Source organism: Pseudopodoces humilis, chromosome 16 (genome assembly GCF_049639895.1).
Source record: "Pseudopodoces humilis isolate 2021_Gansu_Grassland_sample_001 chromosome 16, ASM4963989v1, whole genome shotgun sequence".
Classification (NCBI taxonomy): Eukaryota; Metazoa; Chordata; class Aves; order Passeriformes; family Paridae; genus Pseudopodoces; species Pseudopodoces humilis.
Genome location: NC_142215.1, coordinates 18,462,755 through 18,487,500, shown reverse-complemented (window position 1 = coordinate 18,487,500; position 24,746 = coordinate 18,462,755). Strand labels below are relative to the sequence as shown.

The 24,746-nt window shown below is 55.4% G+C and overlaps 2 protein-coding genes across 2 annotated transcripts in view; one reads left to right on the top strand and one right to left on the bottom strand.

Moving 5' to 3' along the window:
* The window catches only part of LOC102110255 (actin, cytoplasmic type 5), a 2,800-nt gene extending 2,033 nt beyond the window's left edge, over window positions 1–767 (bottom strand). The window contains exon 1 of the mRNA XM_005521369.3: window positions 678–767. The gene's annotated coding sequence lies outside the window, so the exon portion shown is untranslated. The remainder of the gene's footprint in view (window positions 1–677) is intronic.
* Window positions 768–901: 134 nt separating this feature from the next.
* Window positions 902–24,744, top strand: ARID3B (AT-rich interaction domain 3B). The gene is made up of 9 exons (XM_088063081.1): window positions 902–999; window positions 2,759–3,362; window positions 8,989–9,060; window positions 9,901–9,973; window positions 17,056–17,239; window positions 18,718–18,971; window positions 19,195–19,452; window positions 20,925–21,014; window positions 21,748–24,744. Exons 2-9 carry the CDS (start codon window positions 2,805–2,807, stop codon window positions 21,915–21,917), a joined length of 1,659 nt encoding a protein of 552 aa, XP_087919207.1. The 5' UTR covers window positions 902–999; window positions 2,759–2,804; the 3' UTR covers window positions 21,918–24,744.
* The last annotated feature ends 2 nt before the right edge of the window (window positions 24,745–24,746 follow it).

Genomic DNA, 24,746 nt, shown 5'->3' with positions numbered 1-24,746 from the left:
GGGATCTGAGGGAACCCCCCTGCACAGCCCAGCCCCCTGTACCGCAGAGCTGAGGGAATAAAGGTCCCAGCACAAAGCACCATCCCCCGTCCCTGACAGACCCACACACGGGGACCCCAAACACGCCTGCCCCAAAGGCTCCAGCACACTCGGGGAATCCCAAATTTCACCCCAAGCACCAGGGGATCCCAACCTTCCCTGAGGGCCCAGCTACACACGGGGAATCCCTAACGCTTCCTAAGGGCCCAAATAGGGACCTCAAACCCTACCCGAATAAACTTTGGGGGCCACCTAACCCTGCCCTAAGACGGCAAATAGACATGGAAGGGGGCCTAAGCCCCGCCTGAGGGCCTAAACACACACCAAGGGACCCTAACCCCTTTTCCAAGAGACAGGCCCCCTAAATTCTGCCCCGAAAACCCAAACACACACGCAGGAAGCCTCGAAAGCCCCCTAAGACACCCTTAACCCTACGCTGAAAGGCCAGAGAGACACGGGGAAGCCCCCTAAATCCACCCTCAGAGCTCGAACAGACATAACGGGACCCTAACCCCCTCTCCGAGGGGCTTCTAAGCCACGCCTCAAAGCCCAACCAGACACGGGGGGGAACCCGAAATGCTGTCCCCGACGGCCCGCTCGGAGCCGGGGGTGGGGGGTGGTGCCCGGGCCCCGCTCACCCTCACACGATCCCTCAGCCGCCGGCGACGCCTCCTCCGCGACTGCCGGGCCCGCGCCCCGCGCGCGAGTTTTATCCCACCCGGAACCGGAAGCCGGTGGGCTGCGCGCTCTCTGATTGGCTGCCGCTTTCCCTCCCTGCGGCCGTTCCCGGAAGCGGCGCGGGAGCTTCCGGCGCTTCCGGCCGGGCGAGGAAGGGGCGGGAGGGGGGAAGGAAGGGAAGGAAAGGAAAAAGGAAGGAAGGAAGGAGGGAGGGAAGGAAGGAAGGAAGGAAGGAGGAGCTGAGGCGGCCGCGCACGGAGCGGCGGGGACCCGCCACGGGAGGTAACGGGGGGAGCCGCGGGGGAAGCGGAGCGGTGCTGAGGGGGGGCGCTTGGGGGCCCCTCGGTGTTTCCGCCTGAGGGGAGGCTCGGAGCCCTCGGTGATTCCCCTTGGGGCGGGTAAAACCGGGACCGGTTAATTAATTAACAAACCCATTAGCGGGCCTCGGTGCTGGAAAAAGCTCTTTCCCGATTAAAACTGCGGATAAAGCGGCTGTGGGGTGAAAGGGCTCGCAGCGGCGTTTGGGCTGGGGGAAGCTCGGTCCTGGCGTGAGGGAAGAGGCGCAAAAAGCGGCGGAGAACCGGCAAAAGTGCCGGGGGGAGCCGCTGGGAAAACAAAAAGGAGGGCAGGGCCACCGAAAGCAGCGAGCAAACATCCTCGGAGAGGGCGTGGAGAGGCTCCCAAATTCGGGCTGCTCTCCTGCTTTTATCCCCGCTGCTCTTGGCACCCCGAGCCCGGCGCCGAAGCTGCGAATTCGCCTCTTTTTTTCTTTGCCCGAAATCTCGCCTCAGCTGCCGTGTTTGTGTCCTAATCCCGGTTTTCCCCTGGAGGGATCCTGTGCCGCTCCTGAGCCGGGTTTGCTGGGCTCCTCCGCTTTTTGGGGCTGGGCTGCTCCTTCTCGGTTTTCCCGGGGTGAAAGGAGCTGGGCAAACCCAGGGAAGCGGAGGAAAATGAGTTTGGCACGCAGCTAGGGATGCTCCGCAGATCCTGGAAGTTGCCTCTCACTCGGAATCCTGCTGCCTGGTGGGTGCTCGGTTATTTTAGAGCAGAATCCTGCCTGATTCCAGACGCGTTTTTTGTGGTTTTTTCCCCCAAAATGATCCCTTCTTTCCGTAAAGGAAGATGCGTGCGGCTGCAGACGGGGGCGGTGGGAGGTGGCAGGGGCTCGGGGCTTGTTCGGAGTTGGCTTTTCCTTTGTTTCCCCGAGCTGGCCGTGTTTTCATACCCCCCAAAAACCCCGAAATGGGATGTGTTTGATCGCCTTTCCCCCCGCCCCGAGGAGGACAAAGTCCAAACTGCGGCCGGAGATGAACGGCGCCGTCGCTTTTCCAGGATTTATCCCGAGCTCTGCTTCCAGCCGGGGCTGTTCTGTCGGGCTTTGCTCGAGTGCTGGCTCAGCAGGTCAAAAATGGAGAGCTGCGGGAGCCCCCGGGCTCCTCGGGCTGGGAAAATTGGAGGGAGGACACGGACAGAGCTGGGATGTGCTGGGAGCTCCGGGATCCCGAGGATTCGGTGCTCCCATTTCTGTCTCCCTGGGGAAAAATAATGCTTAAACTTGTTTCTTTAAAAATTATATTCATTTATTTTTTACGAGGCAGCAGGGATTTAGAGCACAGAAAAAATTAGGGATAGCCCCTCACGACAAATCCCTGCTTGGCATGGATATAGATTTATTTTTTAATGTATAAATATGGTCGAGCTCATCCTGGCTGTCTCCTTTTAAGGCAGTATTCCAGGAGCACCAAATCCCAAACCTGACCTTCCAACAGCAGTTGTTTAGGAAGTGTGGAAGGCTTGTGCCCGCACAAAGGCATTCGGGACTGTGTCTTCGGGGCAGAGCGAGCTCCCGGCTCGAAAATACAATTAAACAGTCTGAAAATTGAATGGAAGCCGGAGCCCGAGGCTGTTAAACGCGGAGCTGATTGTTTCACGGTCTCCTGCACAGGAAAGAGCCCTGGCTCTGCGCTCCGTCCATCCCCTTCCTGGGGAAAAGATGAAAGCGCTGGGCGCTCTGGCTCAGCACCGTTTGTCTCCCCGGCAGATCCTGCGCGGCTCCCGCCGGGGCTCCCAGCCATGCGCACGGCGGGATGAAGCTGCAGGCGGTGGTGGAGCAGCTGCAGAAGCAGCAGCAGCAGCAGCAGCAGCAGCAGCAGCAGCAGCAGCAGCAGGCGGTGCCCATGGATTGCCGGGAGCGCCGCCGGGAGCCGCAGGTGCCGTTCCCGACGCCGCCGTTCCCTGCCCAGCCCCGCTCCATCGGCCAGCGGCTGCCGGTGCCGGCTGCTGTCCCCCCGGGCAGAGCCCCCAGCGCGGCCAGCCGGGCCTCGGAGCACGGCAGCAGGAACTCTGAGGACGAGGAAGATGAGGAGGAGGAGGAGGATGAGGAGGAGGAGGATGAAGAAGAAGACGGCGCCGAGCTGGAGGACGGTGCCGAGGTGCCCGGCCAGGAAAGCTGCTCTGCCCTGGAGTATTTCCGCGCTCCCAAAGCCGCCCATCCCAAGCAGAGAGCGGGCTCCAGCCCCGTGCCGGCCGTGGGGCACCCGCGGGGCGCCCAGCAGGGCGAGGAGGAGCAGGGCAAAGACTCTGCCAAGCATCCCGGAGCCCCAGCGGGGCGCCCCGGCTGGCGCCTGGACCAGCAGCTCAAACAGGTCAGTGCCGCCATTCCCCGCTCCCAAAAAACCACCTCCATCCTCACGGGCACTCAGGAGCACTCTCCTCCATAGAGAGATTCCCAAAGAATTCCCAAAGCCAGAGGGCTTTAAGGATTTCCAGCTTGGGATAGAGTCCCTGCTCCGTGAGAGCCTTTGTGGGCTGGGATTTTGGGAAAAGCCTGGTGTTTGTTTCTTGTCCTTGATCCCTTTCTGGGATGCTGGAATTGTGAATTTCTGAGTGCTGGCATGGGCAGGCAGGGAGATGTGCCCTGATCCTGGGAGACAGAGCCACTTTATATTCCATGTGTGGGAAGGCAGAAGGGGAAGGAGGAGAGGAGAGGAGAGGAGGACGAAAGGGAAGGAAAGGAAAGAGGAAAGGGAAGGAAAGGGCCAGCCAGCCCACTGCTGTCTCGTGGGAGGTTAATTCCACGTTTCCCTCCTCGTAGCCTGGGGATGGTGGAATCATTCCCTCAGTAGGAATGTCAGTGGATCGCTGGGATCTGTCCCTGCAGAGCAGGTGGGAGCTCCCAGCCCAGCTCCTCGGGGAACTGGGCTGTAAAACACCCCGGGGAAACACTTGCTGCTGGTTTTCCTCCAAGGAGCTGGGCGGGGGAGAGGGAATTGCTGAAGCTCCTGCAGGGAAACAAGGCAGGTTTGTCAGTCAGGGGCCTCGGAATTTACTGGATGGGAGTGGTGAAAACTTCCTCTTTCAGGGCTCTGGGTGGGGAACAGGAGGCAGGGCTCAGGTCTTAAGGGATCCATTTATTTAAAAAGCCAAATAAGCTCGGCTTAGTCCGGGGCTGGCTTTGTTCCTTGAGAACAAAATTTTGTTCCTGGTGAGAGCCCTGCAGATCTCACTGGCCCTGAAACCGTCCAGGGCTGGCCTTGCCTTGTGTGGAAGAGGAGGAAAAAAAGGTGGAATAAAACATCATTCCACGTGCTCTGGGCTATTCCTGTGCCTGGGCCACTTTAATCCGGCAGCCCAAAGTGCCCAAAGGTTCAGCAGGAAAAACTCAAACAAAACCACTTTTTGCTGCTGGGAAAGGCAGGAATGGGAGGAATCCACGGACACCAAGCTCAGGAGCGGGTTAGAAGGAAGTAGTGGAGCTCTGCTCTGGGAAACAGTGGGAAAATGTGGCAGGAAAAGGCCCTGCTGTCCCAAAATTTGTCCCCGGCACAGCCATTGGCTTGGATCCATGGTTGGGATCCAAATGGAGCTGCTGATGCCCAGTTCCCAGCTGGGAAATAAAACCAGGGGGGCCTGGAGTGGCAGGAAAGGGAGGGAGTTGTGTGGGGAGCTGTGGGTTTAATTCCTTGGAATCTTTAATATCCAGGCATCTTTTAAAGGGATGGGCTCTTTCCTTTGCTCTCTGTCTTTTATGGGCAGAAAAAATCCAGGATAAATCAGATCCTCCGGTTTGTTTCCAAAATTATTTTTGGATGAGTCTTTTCTTTTTTCAGTTTATTTTGCCAGTCCTGTGCCCTGCTCCGAGAGCATTCCTGGGATGCAGGATGCTCATGGAAACTGGGGGGGAAAGTCACTTCCTTCCTTCCCTCAGGGGTGACTCGTTCTTCTGGAAGCCTTGGGGAAAAGCATCCCTTGGAATTGTGAGCCTGGGATTGCCCAGGACACGGAGATTTCCCAGGCAGAAATCTGGGAGCCACCAGGAAAACGAAGCCACTTCTGTCCCATCCCAGGAAATAATTGTAGGGCGAGGCTGCGGGCGAAAGGATGGGAACGAGCTGGATTTTGGAATGATGGGGAATTCTGTCAGCACAGGGACTCCTCCAACCCTCAGGAATGCCCTGAAACCTATCCCAGCTCCTGGAAAAGGGCTGGTTTTGGGGAAAAGTGAGGGTTTAATTCCAGGGGTTGGGCACCTGCTGGCTCCTCATCCCGTGGGTGCTCACGTTACTTGGGAATGCCGCTGATTCCCGGGAAAGCTGAGCAGGGAGAAACAGGAGCAGGGCTGGATGCTGCTTCCCCCTGCTCCAGCAAGGCTGCTGCAGCACCAGCACCGGCGTTTGCATCAGGAATGTGGGAATAAATCCCAGATTCCCAGGCCTGAGCGAGTGGGACGCTCACCGGGAGCAGTTTGTGCCCGGGATTTTGGGGATGGCTCTTCCCAGAAATCGCTGGGACCTGAACCTTGCCAGAGGTCAGGCTGTTGATTAAAATAATTACTTAAAATAATTACTGAGCCTTTGCTGGGGGAACGAGTGGCTGGCATTCCATAACCTCAGGTGTGTGCCTGGAGTGCAGGGATTGCTCGGGGGAGACCCAGTAATCCAGGATGGAGGGGGAAAAAAGGGGAATTTCTCCCTGTGGTTATTCCAAGGTTGGATTTTCAGGCCCTTTGGGGGTATTTTCCCTTTTATGCTGCGGTGGGAGGAGATCCCTCGTTGCCAGCTGAGAGCAAACACCTGCTTTTTCTTCTGCTTTGGATTCTCCCTGAAACCCCTGGCTTAGGTTCAGAGGATTCCCCAGCTCCTCACCTGCAGAATTCCACAGGTGAGTTGGGCTGTGCTGGATCCGGAGGCAGGAAAAGGAGCAGACTTGTGGGGTTTGTTCAGGTGCCACACTTATTTATAGGAGTAGTGGCAGCTTGTCTGCTGCAGTGCCAGTTCCCGGGAATTCAGGCTGGAGACAGGAGGTGTGAGGAGCTGGAATGTGTTGTTTCCTCGCGTTTTTCTCGCTCCGGGGTAAAGCCGTGACTCCGGGCTGGCACTGACAATCCCTCTTCTCACTCCAAATCAGTCTTGGCACTCGGCTTTTGGCTGATTCCTCGGAGTCTTTGGGAACAGGAGGCGTTCAGAGAGCCCAGCTTTTCCTCAAGGATGAGGGAGCAGGTTCCTGTTTGCTCTCGGAGAGAACTTAATTAAAGGAAAAAAAGCAATTAATCGGTTAAACCTCAGCCCTTCCCTTCCCCATCCTCCCTGCCATTCCTGAAATCACTAAAATGTTTTCGAGGGCTGCCTTTGAAGCTGAATTGAGCTCTGTTATTAGGAAGGCAGGGAAGGGTTGATTCCCATTCCAGGGGAGCTGGTGTGGGCAGTAATTACCCCTTGGCTCTCCCTGCCTGAGAACTCGCAGCTCGGGGCAGCAGCCCTGATCTTATCAGCCTTTGTACTACAACAGTTTTCTTTCTGGGAGCATCTGTTTCACTTCCTAGGGCTTAACTCTGCCCACAGAAGGAATTTCTGTGGATTCCCTGATAATCCTGAAATTGCAGCTCCCCCTCCTGCCCCCGTCCCTTTTCATTGACTCGACCGACCCACGGGGCAGGGGAGGGGTTTCCTTGGGCCTTCAGCCTCATCCCCAGGCAGGTATTCCAGCAGATTCCTGGCCTAAAACTGCTGTCCAAAGTGAGGAGGGGCAGAATGAGTCTGGATCTGATGGCACAAGTTGTTATCCCTCGGGTTTTGTCCTGGAGAGAGCGGGAAGTGTTTGTGGGGACCCCGGTGTCCCGGCTTCTCCCAAGGTCCCCTGATGCCCTGCGGGGATTTATGGGCTTCTCCTGCCATCCCTGCAGAGGAGGAAGTTCTGTTTTCCCAGCAGGAATGGCAGGGAAGCTGGAGCCCGAGCTCTCCTGCTGGGCAGAAGGGATTTTGTGGAGCATCTGGAGAACTTCTGGTGATTTCCCTGTGCTGGAGTCGGGATCACCAGTGGGGAAGGGCCTGTTCTGTGCATAAATACGGCTTTCCATGGATCAACACCACTTCATTCCCTGCTGCTGGGCTGCCATGCCCCACATCTCCATGCCCCGGGCTGAGGAGCCCTCTCCTCGTCCCTGAGCCCTTCCCAGCTGCTGCAGGAGGAGGTGCTGAGGCTGCCCAGAGCCCCCAGGGTCACGCCAGGTGAGAGCTGGCCCTGCTGCTTTGGTGGCCATATGGCCAAACCCTGGTGGCTCCAGCTCCCCCTAAGCTCCTTTTCCCAGGAGGCACTCCTGAGATTCCCAGGCTGGAGCAGTGGGAAGTGGGATGGAATGATTCCATTCCCATTCTGTTCTAATCACCCATTTTTTTATTATTCCCTAGAGAACAAGCCAAATGCATTCTGTTCAACTTTTCACGAGTCTTTAAGCCCTTTAAAAGTTTTCCCCCTGGGAATTATCCCAAGTTCAAACCCACTGGCGGGAGGGAATTTGCCTCCTTCTTTCTCATCCCTGCCCTCAAATGTAGCGGAATAAGCTCTCAGCGTGACCAGAATTCCCTCTGGAAGCCCAGTTCTGCCCTCTGGATTTATATCCAAGAGCAAACCTGGGAAGGGAGCAGCCAAAGAAAGCTGAACCTTCCCAAATCCCTGAGCCTCAGGAGTGTGGAAGGTCCAGGATGGGAAGTTGCTGCTGCCCCCACTGTGTCTGATTCTGGCTGCTCCACAGATTTGATCCCAGAAAACAGTCAGGAGGGCTTGAGGAGCAGCTGGGTGCTTCCATAATGAGCAGAAATCTGTGGGTTTAATCTCTGCTGGATGGAGAGGGAGAGAGGCTCCAGGAGAAAGGACATTGGGATGGGTCCTCCTGCGAGCAGACCCCGCATCCCTGCCTGGAGAGGGCTGGGAATTGATCCTCCGCTGCAAACAGCTGACAGAACAGAAGTGGCAATAATCCCCCATTAAATATCTCTCAGTTGATGGGGTAATTGACTTTCCAGCAGGAATTACTGGCTCAAACCAAATCAGCGGGCATTAGGGAGCTCACTCCGGGTCTCGGGATCGGGCATGGAGCCATGGCCCAGCTGTTCATCTTCCTGATTCAGTGTGTGTCTCCCAGCCAGGTGACTCGGGGATTTGGGGTGCTGGAGCCACTCCAGGATTCCCAGGGAGGAATTCCCAGGGGGTGCTTTTGGGGGTGCTGGCAGCTTTGCTCTCCATGTTTGTCTGGGTGGATTTGGCTCCTCCTTCCTTTTTCCAGCACACGCAGGACTTTACGGAGTTGGTGCCTGGATTTATTTCAGGATCATCCTGGCCTCCCATCCAGCTGGAGCTGCTGGTGTCCAGCCCTCGGAGACCATTCCAGGGTGGTGATTTCCCAAGTGGAATAGGGTCTAATCAGATTAATCCTTCTAACGAGCCTTAAGCCAGCAAAGCCGAGCTTTCCATTTCTTGGGGAGGGGGGAAAATCCACATCCTCCTGGGAGTCAGGGTACCAAGCAGCTCTCCAGAGGGATTATTCCCCTCCTTCTGCTCCTGGTTTTCCAGGGAAGCGTGGGGACGATGGCAGGGCTCTTCCAGGTGTGTCACCTGGAGGATGGGAAGGGAGGCTAACGCCTTTCACCGGGGGGATCTGGGGTGTGCCCTTGGAAAAAATGATGGACACAGGGAGGAAAAGCAGCGCCTCTTTAGGAGCTGGGTCTCATTCCAGCAGAGCCACAGAGGAGAAGGAGCTGGCATCCTGCTCTTCAGGATGGGAGGGAATGTGCCTGGGGGGTGAAATTCCAGTTCCCATTTTGTGTGAGAGATCCCAGGAAATTCCCTCAAATGCCCCCCTCCACCTCTCCTGTCACCTCGGGCTAAGCCAGCAGCTGCTTTTCCATGTGTTTGTGCCTAAAAATCCATGTGTTGGAACCTTCTGGAGCCTTTCCTTGGGAACCCTTCCCTCCTTCGCTGCTTTTCCCTCCGCAGAACGGCAGCGTGACCTGGAGCGACGAAGGCGACGGATGCCGGGGCAGAGAAATCTCCCGAGACTTTGCCAAGGTCTGTCTGGGTACTTTGGGAAGGGGGAATTTGGGGAATTCTCCTCCTGATCCATGGCAGAGCCCTGCCTGGAGGGAATTGGTGGGGAAAACTGCTTTGTCCTGGGATTTGGGGCCGGTTTGCTCTGGGGTAGAGTTTGAATTAACAACCAGAAAATTTAAAAACTCGAGTCTGGGTTTTGCTCCAGCTGGGGTTTGAACGTTTTCCCTCTGGAATCCCGTGCTCGTGGATTTGGATGTGTCACAGCAGCTGGAGGAGCTCAGTTTAAACTAAACTAAGGCAGCTCTGCCCTTCCCAGAGCTCCCCAGGAATTCAGCCCCCAAAACCCCTCTCCTTTAGGGACACGCTGCCTGGGGAACCTCATTCGAACGATTTGGGCGTTTCAAACCTCCTGCTAAAAAAGGATTCCCGCAGCAAACGGATTCTGAGCCGACTTCTGGAGGGTTTTGGTTTATTTGGAGGCACTGCCAGGCGCACAGGGAAGCTCTGTCCTTTCATCTCCTCCTCCCAGGGCTTTGGCACTTAGGTGCCAATCCCTAAAGGAGGAAGGGAGGAGCTGCAGGGAAGTTTCCAGCGCTGCTCTGCGCTGCTGACTGAGCTGAGGGTCGGATCTGATCACCTTGGAGATCCTTCCCAGCTCTGGGAATCCCTTTAGGATGGCAGGCTTTGTGCCTGGATGAGTCCCTGAGGGGCTGAGTGAGACTCCTCAAACCACCAAATCCCTCAGGAGCCTCTCCCCATTTCCCCTCTTTGCCTTCCTTTATTCCTTTGCCAGTGTTCCTTTATTTTCTGTCTCCCTGTGAGCTGTGCCCTCATTCTGGTTCGTTCCTCCCTTGGCAGCTCTACGAACTGGACAGCGATCCTGAGCGGAAGGAGTTCCTGGATGACCTCTTCATCTTCATGCAGAAGAGGGGTGAGTGCCACTTGCTTGAGTTCCATGAGTAAAACGGGGCAGGAAAGGGAATTCCTCCCTCCTGAGGCTGAAATAACAAATCCAGGAGCTAAAAACACTTGGGGCATTTCCCTTGGGGGAGCAGTAGGGAAAATCTGCCCTGTCACTTCAATTTCTTCACCTCCCAGTGTAGTGCTGGTGTTGTCCATACCCTGAAAATCCCAGGAATCTTTTCCTGGCGATTTCCAGGCTGTCAGTTTTCCAAACCCAGCTCTCAGTGCAGGCTGTTGATAATGAAGTTGTGCTGAAATGTGGTGTTGGATAAAAGAAGCACCTCTGAAGGTTTGGGGTGCCCTCTTGTCCCTCCAAGGGTGCCACTTGGGAACTCTTCCCAAGCAACATCCATCCAACACAGCCTTTTTCCCACGTGGATTTTCCCTCTCCAGCAGCTCCAAGTTGTTAAACTCGGGCTGAGAGGGGTTTTTTGGCTGGAATTTTTGGCTTTCGAGGGCAGAGGCAGGATGGATTGCAGAGGGCCTGGAAATCCACCCCGTGCTCCAGCTCCTGCTTCCTCTTCCCCGTTAATTATTGATAATTAACACTCCCAGGGTTGGGGCTGGGCCGCTCACCAGCTGGAGGAGTGCAGCTTTCCATCAGCTGGAGACTCCCTTGTTTTCCTGCCTGCTGCTGCATCTGGGGGGGAAAGAGCTCAGAGAGGCCAGGAATGTTTGGATTTATGGAATTCAGCCAGCCCAGTTTCTCCAGGTTGATGGGAAGAGTGGGAAAACTGGGCAGAGTGTGGGTAGAGCTGCAGGAGGTGGTTTCTCCTCCATCCCTAATCCCAACTGCTGTGCCAGTCCTGCAAAGGGAATATTTTTTAGCAGCTGTGCACCCGTTTTTTTCCCATTCCTGCTCTTCCCAGGGTTTTGGGGGGCAGGGAGTAGGTGGAAATCCCTCTGTGGGGTTTTTTTGGGAGCTGCTCAGCCCATCCAGGGATAACCATAAGGATTCAGGCATCACTTCTCACTGTGTGCTGACAAACATCGCAATGCCAGGCTGAGGAGCTGCCTTGTCCCAAAAACCCCAAATCTGCTCCTCTCTGAGAGCAAAGTGCTTCTAAAATCCCCAAAAAAACCCAAATCTGCTCCTCTCTGAGAGCAAAGTGCTTCTAAAATCCCAAAAAATACCCAAATCTGCCCCTCTCTGAGAGCAAAGTGTTTCTAAAATCCCAATCCCAGCCTGAAAAGCTGCCTTGTCCCCCAAAAAAAACCCAAATCTGCTCCTCTCCCAAGAGCAAAGTGTTTCTAAAATCCCCAAAAAACCCCAAATCTGCTCCTCTCTGAGAGCAAAGTGTTTCTAAAATCCCAATCCCAGGTTGAGGAGCTGCCTGGATCCCAAAAAACCTGGAGCAGTGGGAATGGGCTGGGAAAGGGAGGCTGGAGTGGCCCCTTGGGGTTTTGTTCCTGGGATGTGCCCCGGGAAGGGAGCGGCGACAGCGAGGCTGGGGCGGAGCAGGACACGTGTCCCTGTTGTCCCTTCCCCTCCTCCCAGGGCTCTGGTGGCACTTGGAGCCACCACAGTTGGTGTTAGCCCAGGTTGCCCCATCCCTGGAAGTGCCCAAGGCCAGGCTGGAGCAGCCTGGGATGGTGGGAGGTGTCCCTGCTGTGGAACTGGATGGTTCTTCAGGGTCCTCTCCAACCCAAACCATTCCTGCTCCTTCAGCTCCTTCCCAACCCAAACCATTCCTGCTCCTTCAGGGTCCTCTCCAACCCAAACCATTCCTGCTCCTTCAGCTCCTTCCCAACCCAAACCATTCCTGCTCCTTCAGGGTCCTCTCCAGCCCAAACCATTCCTGCTCCTTCAGCTCCTTCCCAGCCCAGCAGGGAATCCACCATTCCTTGTGTTTAAACTCCTGGAAGTGGGGGTAGGATGGGAGCAGGCACAGATCCCAATCCCCTGGGATCTCCAGACAATGTGAATCCAGCTCCTCTGGGGACGCAGCATCCCAGAATCTCCTCCAGGGAAGGCCTTGCTCATCCACCTTTTTTTTTGCCAGGGGGCCAAAAGCCTCTAGCAGATCCTCATTTGGTATTTTGGGGTAGTTTACCTGCAAATTCCAATTATTTAGGAGAAGTTTGCAGCTGCTCCTTCCAGTAACACCCAAACTTTCTCCCCCTTTTTATTATAAAACAAAACATTCCTGGCAGGCAGGCAGGAGAATTTGTTTTTTCCTCTAATTTGGAAAAAAACCTGGAACTTTCCCTTTGGAAAGATCTGGGGAAAAAAAAAAACCAACCTTTTCTAGGAAAGTAAACATTAATTATCCCTTTAAGCAGCTGGAAACAGTGGTTTAGAGGGAATATTGTTTTAGCTCCAAAGGAAAATCACATTGGAAGTAATTTCCCGGGAAAACAGAATGAGGAGTTTGTCTGGTCCTGGCTTAGAGGAGCTTTGCTTTGGGTTTAGTTGGGGTGAAGGGTGTTTGGGATCCCCATTCCAGGGATTGCAGCTCTCCTTGGGATCCCCATTCCATGGGATCCCCATTCCAGGATCAGGGATTGCAGCTCTCCTTGGGATCCCCATTCCAGGATCCCCATTCCATGGGATCCCCATTCCAGGATCAGGGATTGCAGCTCTCCTTGGGATCCCCATTCCAGGATCCCCATTCCATGGGATCCCCATTCCAGGATCAGGGATTGCAGCTCTCCTTGGGATCCCTGTTCCTTTTTATCCCAACTCTGGAGAACCAAACCCCATAAAGCTCAGTCTGACCCCCTGATCCAGCCAGGATTTGTCCTTGGAGAGGGATTTGGGCAAACCAGGAGCTGAGGCAGCGTGGGGGCTGAGTTGATTTCCTTCTGCTTGGCTGGGAATTCCCACACCCCACGGAATTACCGCTTCTCCCTCGAAAGAAATACCGAGTTCTGTTCTGGAGATTTGGCTCCATATTGTTTTAAATCCCTGTGGACTTTCCCAGCTTCCTGGGGAAAACCTGTTCCTTCTGGCTGCCCCTTCCAGCATCTCCTCCCAACATATTTGGAGTGGGAAGAGCAGCTTTTTTTATGTACCTGCTCCAGATTGTGGCTTAAAAATGTCTTTTCCCTGCCTGGTTTTTCACTCTGGGACACGTTTCAGCTGGATTCCAATGTCCAAGCACTCGGGATTCTCACCTCCTTTGTTCCTTGCCTGTGAAACTTGGGCAGTTGGGCAGGGAAATTGGATAGGGAAAGGTGGGAGGTGGTTGGGAAAGCAGGGCTGGGTGTGATTAAGTGCCCTTTGTGCAGGACAAGCCCTGGGAATCTCCAGCACGGAGGCCAAGCAAACTCCTGAAATTCCCTGGAATTCGGCTCAAAGCCTCAGGGGCTTTGTTTTGAGGGGTGGGGGCAGTTATTTTGGGGCAGTTTTCCCTCAGTCAGGGTCTGACTCTCAGGTTTGGCTACGGGAGGGTGAAGAAGAGGAGAGCAAAGGCCTGGGGTGGTGTTGGATGGGAGGGAGAGGACGGTCCAAGGTCAATCCCCTTCCCCAGGAGCTGCTTCCCGCGTGTAAACCCAGCCATTCCAGGCTTTCCTGGGGCTCCCAGCTCCCTCAGCCCCTTCAGGAGCTCCGGGAGGCTGCAAATCCAGCAGGTTTTCCAAGCGTGGCGCAGAGGGGCCGCTGAGGTCTCGCTGGGGAAGCCCCCGAGGCTCCCGATCCGTCTGCCTGGAACAGAAGAGGCTTTGGAAGGGGAGACATTCCCTGAAAGGCCAGAAATGTTTATGGCTCCAGTCAGCCTTCCTCTGGGGAAACCCTTGATTCCTGAAATCCAGATCATGGCCACCTTTCTCCTCAGAAAACCAGCTCCTTCTGAACCCAAACCATTCCATGGTTCTCCAGCTCCTTCTGAACCCAAACCATTCCATGGTTCTCCAGCTCCTTCTCAACCCAAACCATTCCATGGTTCTCCAGCTCCTTCTGAACCCAAACCATTCCATGGTTCTCCAGCTCCTTCTGAACCCAAACCATTCCATGGTTCTCCAGCTCCTTCTGAACCCAAACCATTCCATGGTTCTCCAGCTCCTTCCCAACCCAAACCATTCCTGCTCCTTCAGCTCCTTCCCAACCCAAACCATTCCTGCTCCTTCAGCTCCTTCCCAGCCCAGCAGGGAATCCACCATTCCTTGTGTTTAAACTCCTGGAAGTGGGGGTAGGATGGGAGCAGGCACAGATCCCAATCCCCTGGGATCTCCAGACAATGTGAATCCAGCTCCTCTGGGGACGTAGCATCCCAAAATCTCCTCCCTCTCCATGGGACAACTCCACTTTCCCTTTCCACACTTATCTGCATCTCCCCTTTTCCAGTGGGAACAGGCTCCTCCTGCCCCTCGTTTGGCTGCGACCGGCCAAGTTAGGGAGCTGCTAAAAGGCAGGAAAAGTTGTTTTCCAGGGCAGCTGGGAGAGGAGGATCTTCCTCAGCCGCTGGGAGCTGGGCGGGGCTCGGGGCGGGAGGCTTGGAGGTACAGTAAAATGAGTTTGCCATCAAAAGGCAACAAGTCTTGGGCCGTGCCCCCGGCTGCTGACCTTTCCCTCTGGAATTCTGCCCCCTGACCCCGGGATCATTAATCCTGGTGCTGCCAGATGACAGTAATCCATCATGGCCCCTGACAGCCCTGCCCGGCACAGGATCCGCCGGGCTCTCGGCTTTCAGCCTTTCCTGTCGCGGCTCTGGGAGTTTCCAATAAAAACCTTTCCTTTCTCGCCTTCCCCGGGCAGGGCTGGGGGAGGAGAGGGCGCCGCATCCCTCTGGAAAACACCGGGAATGCGCCGGGGCCGGACCCCGACTCCCTCTCTGCTGGATCCGCGGGGCGGTGCCGAAGGAACGCATGGAAAATGGAATTATCCCGGCTCCTGGGAGCCATTCCCTCCCTGCTGTAAAGCTGGACACAGAGATTTTATTTGGGGGGAAAAAAACCAAACTCAGATAAAAACTCAGTGGATAAATTTATGTTCTCTGTGTAAACACATTTAGCTGAGTTGATAAATGCGTGTTTCTGTCGAAATCCCTGTTTAGCCGAGTTGAGAAATGCACGTTTCTAGCTAAATTTCAGTTTAGCCGAGTTCATAAATGAAATTTCGGGCCACTTTTGGTCCCGTTTAAAAGCAAAGCTGAGGGAGGGAAGGCGTCCAGGGGGTGCTGAGGTGGTTCAGGGAGGTCACACCCCATCGCTGCTCCTGCTCCAGCTGGGAGCAGCTCCCTGGAAATGCTTCCCCCTTTTTTCCCCGCCGATGCAGGGGATGTTTGTGCCTCTCCCAGGAATATCTGGATTGAGAATTTCTGTATTTTCCCAGCTGCTGAGCTGGTGAAACCTGCAGAAGGGTAGAAGCGTGTCTGGGGGAAACGCAGGGTATTAAAAAGCAGATATTTGTTCACAGTTTCTGCTGAGAGCTTTATCCATGGCCCTTCCCTTTCACTCTCCATCTGGATGAGAGCTGGCTGAAAGTCCCTTCTGGACAAGTTAATGCTATTCCCTAAATTGGATTGGGTGGCTTTGGCTGCAGGGGAGAGGGGCTTCATCCTCCTCCAGCCCAGCAAAGGCTTTGCTGCTCTAATTAATGAAAAAAGGGGAATTTTGGCGTGTTCTGGAAGTATTTCCATGTTTTCCCTGCTGGTGTGACTCAGGTGATGAGTGACAGCTCGAGGTAACTTGATCATTTCCCTGATTCCCAGTGTTCCGTGGATGCCGTGGCGCTGTCACCCTGCTCCCAGCGCCCCGAGACCAAATGGAGCCTCAGGAAAAAAAAACGGAGCAAATCCAGGATTTTTCATGCGGGAGGGATGGAGCCACAGAGAGTTTGGAGGGCTTGGAATTCCCTCTGTGCTCCCTGAGGGATCTGTGCCCCTGAAATGTGCTGCAGGCTGTGGGATCCGCTCGGTGGGCAGGGAAAGGAGAAGGGAGGAGGGTGGGATTGATGTGAATTGATCCAAACCTGATCAAACCGCTCCTGAACGCTTTGAATCTGCAGGGGGGGCTGCAAAAATGGGCTGTTTTATCCAGCATCTCGTTAACCTGTGGGAATTGGCACCACCAGCTAATAATGCCTCACAGGCTTCCCGAAGAAAAGGCAGGAGGGGGGGGAAAAAAATCCCCCTTGGATGTCTGAGCAGGACATCTGCAGGGCCGGGCTCCTTTCATGGCACGGAATAAACCCGTTTATAAGGGCCATAAACGGGGAGCTGGGGCTGGCACCATTCTCCCCCGGCGCCTGGGGACTCCACAATTGTCCCCTGCCCCCTCCCGAGCCTTCCTGCCAGGCTGGGGCTGCCCATTGTGGGGACAGGATGCTGCCCTGGCCCAGGCGGCCCTTTGATCCAGGACACAGTTTCCCAGGCCAAATAAAAGCTCTGCCACTTCAGCTTTTTTTAATTCCCTCTTCCTCTCCACGCCTAAACCTCCTCGGTTTGGGCGTTAGCACTTCCAGGAGGTGCCAAAGGGGCGCTGACGGGTTAAAAATCAGATTTTCCTCCGCATTAACCCAAAATGCGGGGAGGATGGAGCAGGACCTGGCTTTGGGATGCCCAGAGCTGCCGTGGCCTCGTCAGGGAATTAATTGGGAGCGTGTTTGGGGAAAAGCTGGAGGCTCTGTGGAAGGAGCAGCCTTGATTTACCTCTCCAGGTTGTTCCAAGCGTTGCACATGTGAGGGAGGATGAAATTGTGTCTCCATGGGGGACAGATGTTCTCCGGCGGTGATTCCCGTGGTTCTGCTGTTCCCAGGCAAACAGCGCGGCACGTCCTGGGGGATGAGGGAGCACAGGCAGGATTTTTATCCGAGGATTTTAACCCTGAGCTCATAAAACTGATTCCTTTGTGCCTCTCATTCAATAGTCCCAACTTCCCTTCTTCCTATTCCAGTTTTTATTGGTCTGGTAATTCCCTTTGCCCACAGGAAAGGATTTTCCATGGAAGGGCCGTGCCCTTTGGCTGCTCTTCCCTGCGTCATTTACTTGAAATTCCCTGAATTTCCCATTAGGACAGAGATGGATCCCCCCCAAGCTGCCCGTGCCCTCGGCCTCCTCCCCTCCCTGATTCCATCCTCTCCATGCTCCTTGTTCTTTTGTTCCCGGCAGGAACTCCCATCAACCGGATCCCCATCATGGCCAAGCAGATCCTGGATCTCTACATGCTCTACAAGCTGGTGACCGAGAAGGGTGGGCTGGTGGAGATCATCAACAAGAAGATCTGGAGGGAGATCACCAAAGGCCTTAACCTGCCCACCTCCATCACCAGCGCTGCCTTCACCCTGCGCACGCAGTGAGTTGGGAATAACGAGCTCCCACAGGGAATTGCCATCCACACCTTTTATCTCCTCCTGCTGGTTCAATGCCTGGCAATTCAGCACCTCCTTCCTTTGAGGATTGGGTACCTCGCCTGCAGCGCGGGGATGGGGAAGGAAAAGTGGGATAAGGAGGGTAAAAAGGACAAGTAGAAGTGAAATTGTAAAATTGAACGGGGTGAAACTGTGCCTTAGCAATGAAGGAATAGACAATACAGAGAATATTTCAGTTGTGAGGGAGTTCTGGGTGGTTTATCAAGGATATTTCACTTGTGAGTGAATTCTGTGTGGTTTTTCGAGGATATTTCACTTGTGAGTGAATTCTGGGTGATTTATCGAGGATATTTCAGTTGTGAGGGAATTCTGGGTGATTTATCGAGGATATTTCAGTTGTGAGGGAATTCTGGGTGATTTATCGAGGATATTTCAGTTGTGAGGGAATTCTGGGTGGTTTATGGAAGATATTTCACTTGTGAGGGAATTCTGGGTGGTTTATCGAGGATATTTCAGTTCTGAGGGAATTCTGGATTATTTATAGACAATATTTCAGTTCTGAGGGAATTCTGGGTGGTTTTTCGAGGATATTTCACTTGTGAGGGAATTCTGGGTGGTTTATCGAGGATATTTCAGTTGCGAGTGAATTCTGGGTGGTTTATCGAGGATATTTCAGTTGCGAGTGAAATCTGGACGATTTATTGAGGATATTTCAGTTGTGAGGGAATTCTGGATGATTTATAGACAATATTTCAGTTGTGAGGGAATTCTGAGTGGTTTATCAAAGATATTTCAGTTTTGATGCTATTTTGGATGATTCTTTGAGGATATCTCAGTTGTGAGGGAGTTCTGGATCTCAGTTGTGAGGGAATTCTGGGTGTTTTATCGAGGATATTTCAGTTGTGAGGGAATTCTGGGTGGTTTATGGAAGATATTTCACTTGTGAGGGAATTCTGGGTGGTTTTTCGAGGATATTTCAGTTGTGAGTGATTTCTGTGTGGTTTATCGAGGATATTTCAGTTGTGAGGGAATTCTGGGTGGTTTATCGCGGATATTTCAGTTCTGAGGGAATTCTGGGTGGTTTATCGAGGGTATTTCACTTGTGAGTGAATTCTGTGTGGTTTATCGAGGATATTTCAGTTGTGAGGGAATTCTGGATGATTTATAGACAATATTTCACTTGTGAGTGATTTCTGTGTGGTTTATCGAGGATATTTCAGCTGTGAGTGAATTCTGGGTGGTTTATCGAGGGTATTTCAGTTCTGAGGGAATTCTGGGTGGTTTATCGAGGATATTTCACTTGTGAGGGAATTCTGGGTGGTTTATCGAGGATATTTCAGTTGTGAGTGAATTCTGTGTGGTTTTTCGAGGATATTTCACTTGTGAGTGAATTCTGGGTGGTTTATCGAGGATTTTTCCCTCGGCCAGCAGCACGTGCCGTGATCTCTGTCCCTCTCCCCAGGTACATGAAGTACCTCTACGCCTACGAGTGCGAGAAGAAGTCGCTGAGCTCCCCGGCCGAGCTCCAGGCCGCCATCGACGGCAACCGGCGCGAGGGCCGGCGGCCCAGCTACAGCTCCTCCCTGTTCAGCTACTCGCCCTCGGCGCCAGCGCCTCCTTCCCTGCTGTCCCCCCCCAAAATCCGCTTCCCCATCATCGGCATGGCGCCGGGCAGCGGCACCGGCAACCCCCGCGTGTCTCCGGCCGTCAGGAAAGGTCAGCGGCGCGTCCGTGGTGGTTTGCTGGGCGGTCGGCGGTGGTTTGCTGGGCGGTCGGCGGTGGTTTGCTGGGCGGTCGGCGGTGGTTTGCTGGGCGGTCGGCGGTGGTTTGCTGGGTGGTTGGCGGTGGTTTGCTGGGCGGTCGGCGGTGGTTTCCGCCTCGGAGTGTGGGAGCAGGGGGTCGCGAACATCCCGTGGCTGAGCCAGCTCTCCTCGGGCAGGTGACAGCGTGCCGCTGACCGTGTCCATGCCGAGCCGCATGGCCGTGCCCGTGAGCCTGGGCGGGCAGCAGGGCGCCGTGGCGGCCAGGACGGCCACCCTGGAGCAGCTGAGGGAGCGGCTGGAGGCGGGAGAGCCCCCGGAGAAGAAGGCGGCGCGGATGTCGGAGGAGGAGCAGCGGCTGGTGCAGCAGGCGCTGCAGCGCAACCTGTTCAGCGTGGCCCGGCAGATCCCCATGAAGATCAAAATCAACGGGAAAGGTCAGGCACAGAAATCCTCGGGAAGCAGCGGGGAGGGAAAGGCTCCCGGCCTGGAATGTCACACACCTCTGGGGGCCCAGGCAGAGCATGGCACAGAGCTGTTAGAGCACGGGCTTGTGTTGGGTTTTCCTGCTGGAAAAATCCTTCAAATCCATTTCCTCCTAATCCATTTCCTCCAAATCCATTTCTTTCAAATCCATTTCCTCCTAATCCATTTCCTCCTAATCCATTTCCTCCAAATCCATTTCCTCCAAATCCATTTCCTCCAAATCCATTTCTTTCAAATCCATTTCCTCCTAATCCATTTCCTCCTAATCCATTTCCTCCTAATCCATTTCCTCCTAATCCATTTCCTCCAATTCCATTTCCTCCAAATCCATGAGGACCTTTGCCACGTTGCCAGAGCTCCGAGCTGGTGAAGTTTGGCAGGGCTGGGGAGGAAGGGAGGAGCTGTTCTTGCTCCAGCAGTGCTGCTTTGAGGTGCTTGGCCACAAATAGGGGTGGGGAAGGTCAAAGCAGGTTCCTCTTCCACAGCAGCAGCAGCAGCTCCTGGCAGCTCTGCATCCACCTGAATTTCACATGGAAACCAGAAGAGCCAGGGAAAGGGAATACAAATTTTATCCAGGAGTGTTCATTCCGTCTTTCCTGAACTCCCAAAGCCCAGACACTGAGAGCGGTTGCGGTCCCTGCAGACAGGAACAGGCTGAGCCCTGAGGATTCAGGGCTGGATTCCCTCCTCTGGCAGGGCTGTCCTGTGTTCTGTGCCCTCCTTTTCCCCACATAAAATCAGATGGAGCTCTGGGAGCTGCTCAGAGAGGTGGTTTGGGTATACCCAGCATGGCTTGATGACAACCTTGAGGTTCAGCATTAATAATGTGGGGTTTTTGGTGGGGGAGGCCTTGCTGCCCTCCGTGGAGGAGCAATCCCAAAATCCAGGCTCACTCTCGTGGAGATTCAGGAGCTCCTGGAAGAGTTTCTTGTTGTTTCCATGCCCATCACTCCCCAGGCTGAGGAAATGGAAGAAAATCCCGATTTTCATGGAGTGTCCCTGGGTTTTCCCTCCCTCCAGCGGCCGCTGGAGCTGCTGCAGTCCGAGCACATCCAGCGAAATCCAGCTGAGAGTGAAATCGGGGCTTGTCTCCTGCGCTCCCAGCCCTTCCTGGGGAGGGAATTCCTGCTGGGAAAGATTTCCAAACTCCTCTCCCAGCCTCACCAAAGCGTTTCAACACCTTTGTAGCCTGGTCAGGGAATGGGTTTGGGTTGGGAGGGACCTCAAAGCCATGGGCAGGGACGTTTCCCATATGCCAGGAGCCCCATCCAGCCCCGGCACTGGCAGGGATCGGGGAATGAGGGCGCTGGGTGGGCACATCCTGCCCTAAGAGGGGGCAGCAGGGGGGCAGTGTTCACCTCTGGGGGTGGAGGGGATGGGGTCCATGCCCCCTAACTCTGCCTCCCTCCCTCCCTGGCACCAGACAAGGGCGACTCGGCGGCGCTGAACCTGTCCCACAATGGCATCGGCAGCATCAACATGTCCGTGGAGATCAACGGCACCACCTACGCTGGTGAGAGATCCCCTGGGAATGGGAGAGATCCCCTGGGAATGGGAGAGATCCCCTGGGAATGGGAGAGATCCCCTGGGAATGGGAGAGATCCCCTGGGAATGGGAGAGATCCCCTGGGAATGGGAGAGCTCTGCTGGGAATGGGAGAGCCCCCCTGGGAATGGGAGAGATCCCCTGGGAATGGGAGAGATCCCCTGGGAATGGGAGAGCTCTGCTGGGAATGGGAGAGCTCTGCTGGGAATGGGAGAGATCCCCTGGGAATGGGAGAGCCCCCCTGGGAACAGGAATGGGTGGGATGGGGGTGGTCACTGCCAGGTGGCAGCAGGAGGTGATTCTTGTTCGCTGGGCTGGGCGGGATGAGCGCCTTTGCCGCGGTGCTTGTGCTATAAAATCCGAGGGCAGGGGGTTGGAATCTCCGTGGAAGTGTTAGTAGGAAGGAGCATTATCCCTGTTCTCCTGAGGAGGAGCTGTGCTGGGCTGTCCCAGCAGGAACTGTCCCCGCTGGAGCAGCTCCCTTCTCCACGTCACGCCCGCGCATCCTCGGGCAAATCCCAAGTGGGAGGCCTGGCTCTGCCTGGCCCTGACCCGAGGGGATAACCCCTTCTGTCCGAGGGCAGGAGCCCTTTGGGATCTGTTGTGTGGCTCCAGCAGCAGGCACGAGCGCTGTGGAGCCAGCCTGGCCATGGTGGTGGGAGAGCCCTCCCCGTGCCAGGCTGAGCCGCCCTGTGCCCACAGGGGTGCTGTTTGCCCAGAAGCCCGTGGTGCAGCTCCTGGCCGGCTCGGGAACGCAGAGCTCGTGCAGCAGCAGCAGCAGCAGCAGCAGCAGCAGCTCCCACTGCTCCCCCAGCCCTACCTCATCGCGGGGCACGCCCGGCACAGAGCCCTCCACCAGCTGGTCCCTCTGACGGGCACTGCCCCGGGCACACAGATACCTCACCTCAAGGAACCTGCTCTCGTGGCTGGCCAGCAACAGGAGGATGATGATGGTGGTGGTGGTGGTGGTGGTGGTGGTGGTGAAACCTTCCCATGCCAGCGAGTTTTCCTTCATTGTCTCTTTGTCCGGCCTTTTTTTGCTTTGTTTCCCCCACCCTTTCCTTCCACCCGTTTGCTCTTTGTTTCCTCCTCCTCCTCCTCCTCCCAGGGTTTGTGGTGTTCCCCTGCCCTGGAGGGGGCACACCTGGCGTTTCTCAATCAGGGATGGGCTCCAGGCGTGGCCGGGACGTCACCAGGGCAGGGAAAGGGCCGGGGCTGGGCTGGGCACCCCAGTTGTGCTGGAACCGCCAGGGCTTTTCCCAGCCACGGCTCCGTGTTTTGACAATCCTGAGAGCCAGGGGTGCCTGGCCCTGTCCTCCCATGGCAATCTGCTTGTGCTCCTTCCTGCTGTGGCTCCTGAGCCTCCCTCCTGTTCCTCTCCAGGGTTTTGGCACCATCAGCTGCTCTGGCTGGTGCCAGCTCCCCCCTGGAGCCCTGAGCACCCCTGAGTGTCCTGTGTCCCCTGAGCAGTGACACAGACAGCCTGGGCACGCTGCTGGAGCTCTGTGTCACCCCTGAGTGTCCTGTGTCCCCTGAGCAGTGACACAGACAGCCTGGGCACGCTGCTGGGGCTCTGTGTCACCCCTGAGTGTCCTGTGTCCCCTGAGCAGTGACACAGCCTGGGCACGCTGCTGGGGCTCTGTGTCACCCCTGAGTGTCCCGTGTCCCCTGAGCAGTGACACAGCCTGGGCACGCTGCTGGGGCTCCGTGTGCCGGCCCTGGGCTGGCCCAGGCTCCCTAGAGCAGCTCTGGGAGCTCTGCCAGGCTGAGCTCAGGGGTGCTGCTGGCATCCAGCCGGGCACCTGGCTGTGGTCAATGTGGGGATCTGGGGCTCTGAACAGACCCCCCCCTCCGATTGTACCCCAGCAGGGGAAACCTTCTGCTCCCCAGGGAGAGGCATAGCACAGGGAACCCAGCCCTTCCCAGCCCTGGCACCCCAGGCTGGAAGCAGAGCCGGAGTTCCCTGCTCTGTGAATCAGCTGCTCCGGTGGCCTCGTGCTGTCCCCGTCCTTCCCCGTGCCCCTGGTGACGTCCCTGCCATCCCTCCTGCCCTGGTGACGTCCCTCCCGTGCTCCAGGCCCAAGTCAGGTTTTTTTGAGCAGATGAAATACCTCAGATATGTACTTGTTGGGTTGGTTTTGTTTGTGTTGGGTTGGTTGTTTTTTTTTTTACCTCTTCAGGAAGTATTGGCATATCCTATCGCTTGGGGGTTTTCGTTAGGTGGGTTTGCTGACTTTGTGTTTGCTTTTATTTGTGTTCACTTCTAAACGGATCACCAAAGACAGGGAGTTCAGAAAGGCTGAGCAGAGGAGCAGTGGCTTCCCCACCCTCCAGGAGCTGAGCTCCAGCACCATCCCAGGACCTGTGTCCGGTGGGAAAACGGGGCCAAAAAGGGATCTGTGCCTTGTCCTGGCTTTCCCCAGCTCTGGGCTCTGTGCTGGTGCTGCTTCCCCCGGCGTGCTGGGGTTATCCTGCCCCGCGAGGAGCTGGGAATGCACATGTCCTGAAGGGATGCTGCTGTTCCCGGTGCCCTCCCTGTGCCTGGGGGAGCCAGGCTGACCCTGCAGCCTCCCTGGCATTTCCTCCTCGCAGACTCCCGGAGGATTTTGCAGCCTCTGGGACTCTATCAGATGATTTCTATTTTTTTTTTTCCTTTTGGTTGTTTTTTTTTGTTTGTTCGTTTGTTTTTTATTTTATTCGGGGGTGGGGTTGGGGCTGTTTCCTCTGAGTGGGACTGGGGCACTTTCTGCTTTTCCCCCTGCTCTGCTCCCCAGCCCCGGGGAGCAGAGGCTGCTCCGGGGTGGGGTTGCTTTGTCTCACTTGCTAACGTTGTGTTTTCTTGCACAGAAAGGCACTCGAATCACTGAATTGCTTGGACACTACTAGAGTATTAATGTTTATAAGCTTTACTCAACCTAGACTGGAACTAGCCAGGGACTAACAGATTGTTTTGTATCCAATTCAGGGAAAGAATCAGGTCTGGAAAGCCTAACAGATACCTCAGTTAAATAAGCTGCAACAATAAACCGGTCCTTTTCCCAGCCCAGGGTGACAAGGACCATGCAGACTGTGAAGAGTTAACCCTTTCCCTCGGCCTGGCTTTGGCCCTGGCAGCCTGAGCTGCGGGTCTCCTGCTGAGCTGCCAGGCTTTGGGTTGGGGGTGCTGGAAACCAGCAGAGAGCGGGGGAGGCTGGGCGGGGGCCGCAGCCCCGCGCGGTTCTCAGGGTTTGATGCTGCCTGCAGGACGTTCCCGAGGGCACAGCTCCCGCTTTGCAGCGTCGCTCCATCCTCCCCCAGCTCCACACACCAGCCAAAAAAAAAAACAAACCCAGCTTGCTCCCTCCCCCGGCGCTTCCAGGGGGGAAAAGCGAGCCGAGCCCGCTCCCGGGGCTGCGGGGAAGGCGCGGAGGGTGGGATGAGGGGAGGCTCCCGCGGCGAACGCGAGCGTTCCCAGGGGAGACTGCGATCAGATGTTCTCCCCAACCAGCTGCAGCAGCCTTGCTAACTAGTTTTCTTACCTATTTAAAAGAAAAAAAAAAATAATAAATAAGTAAATAAAAACAAACGTGATAGCCTAGGCGGTGGATAAATACCTCAACGTCTCCTTCCAACAAGTGTCTGTATATGTTGTTGTTGGTTTTTTTCTATCTTACAGGTTATCTGAATGTTTATATTCCAATAAACTTCTACCTCTTCACACC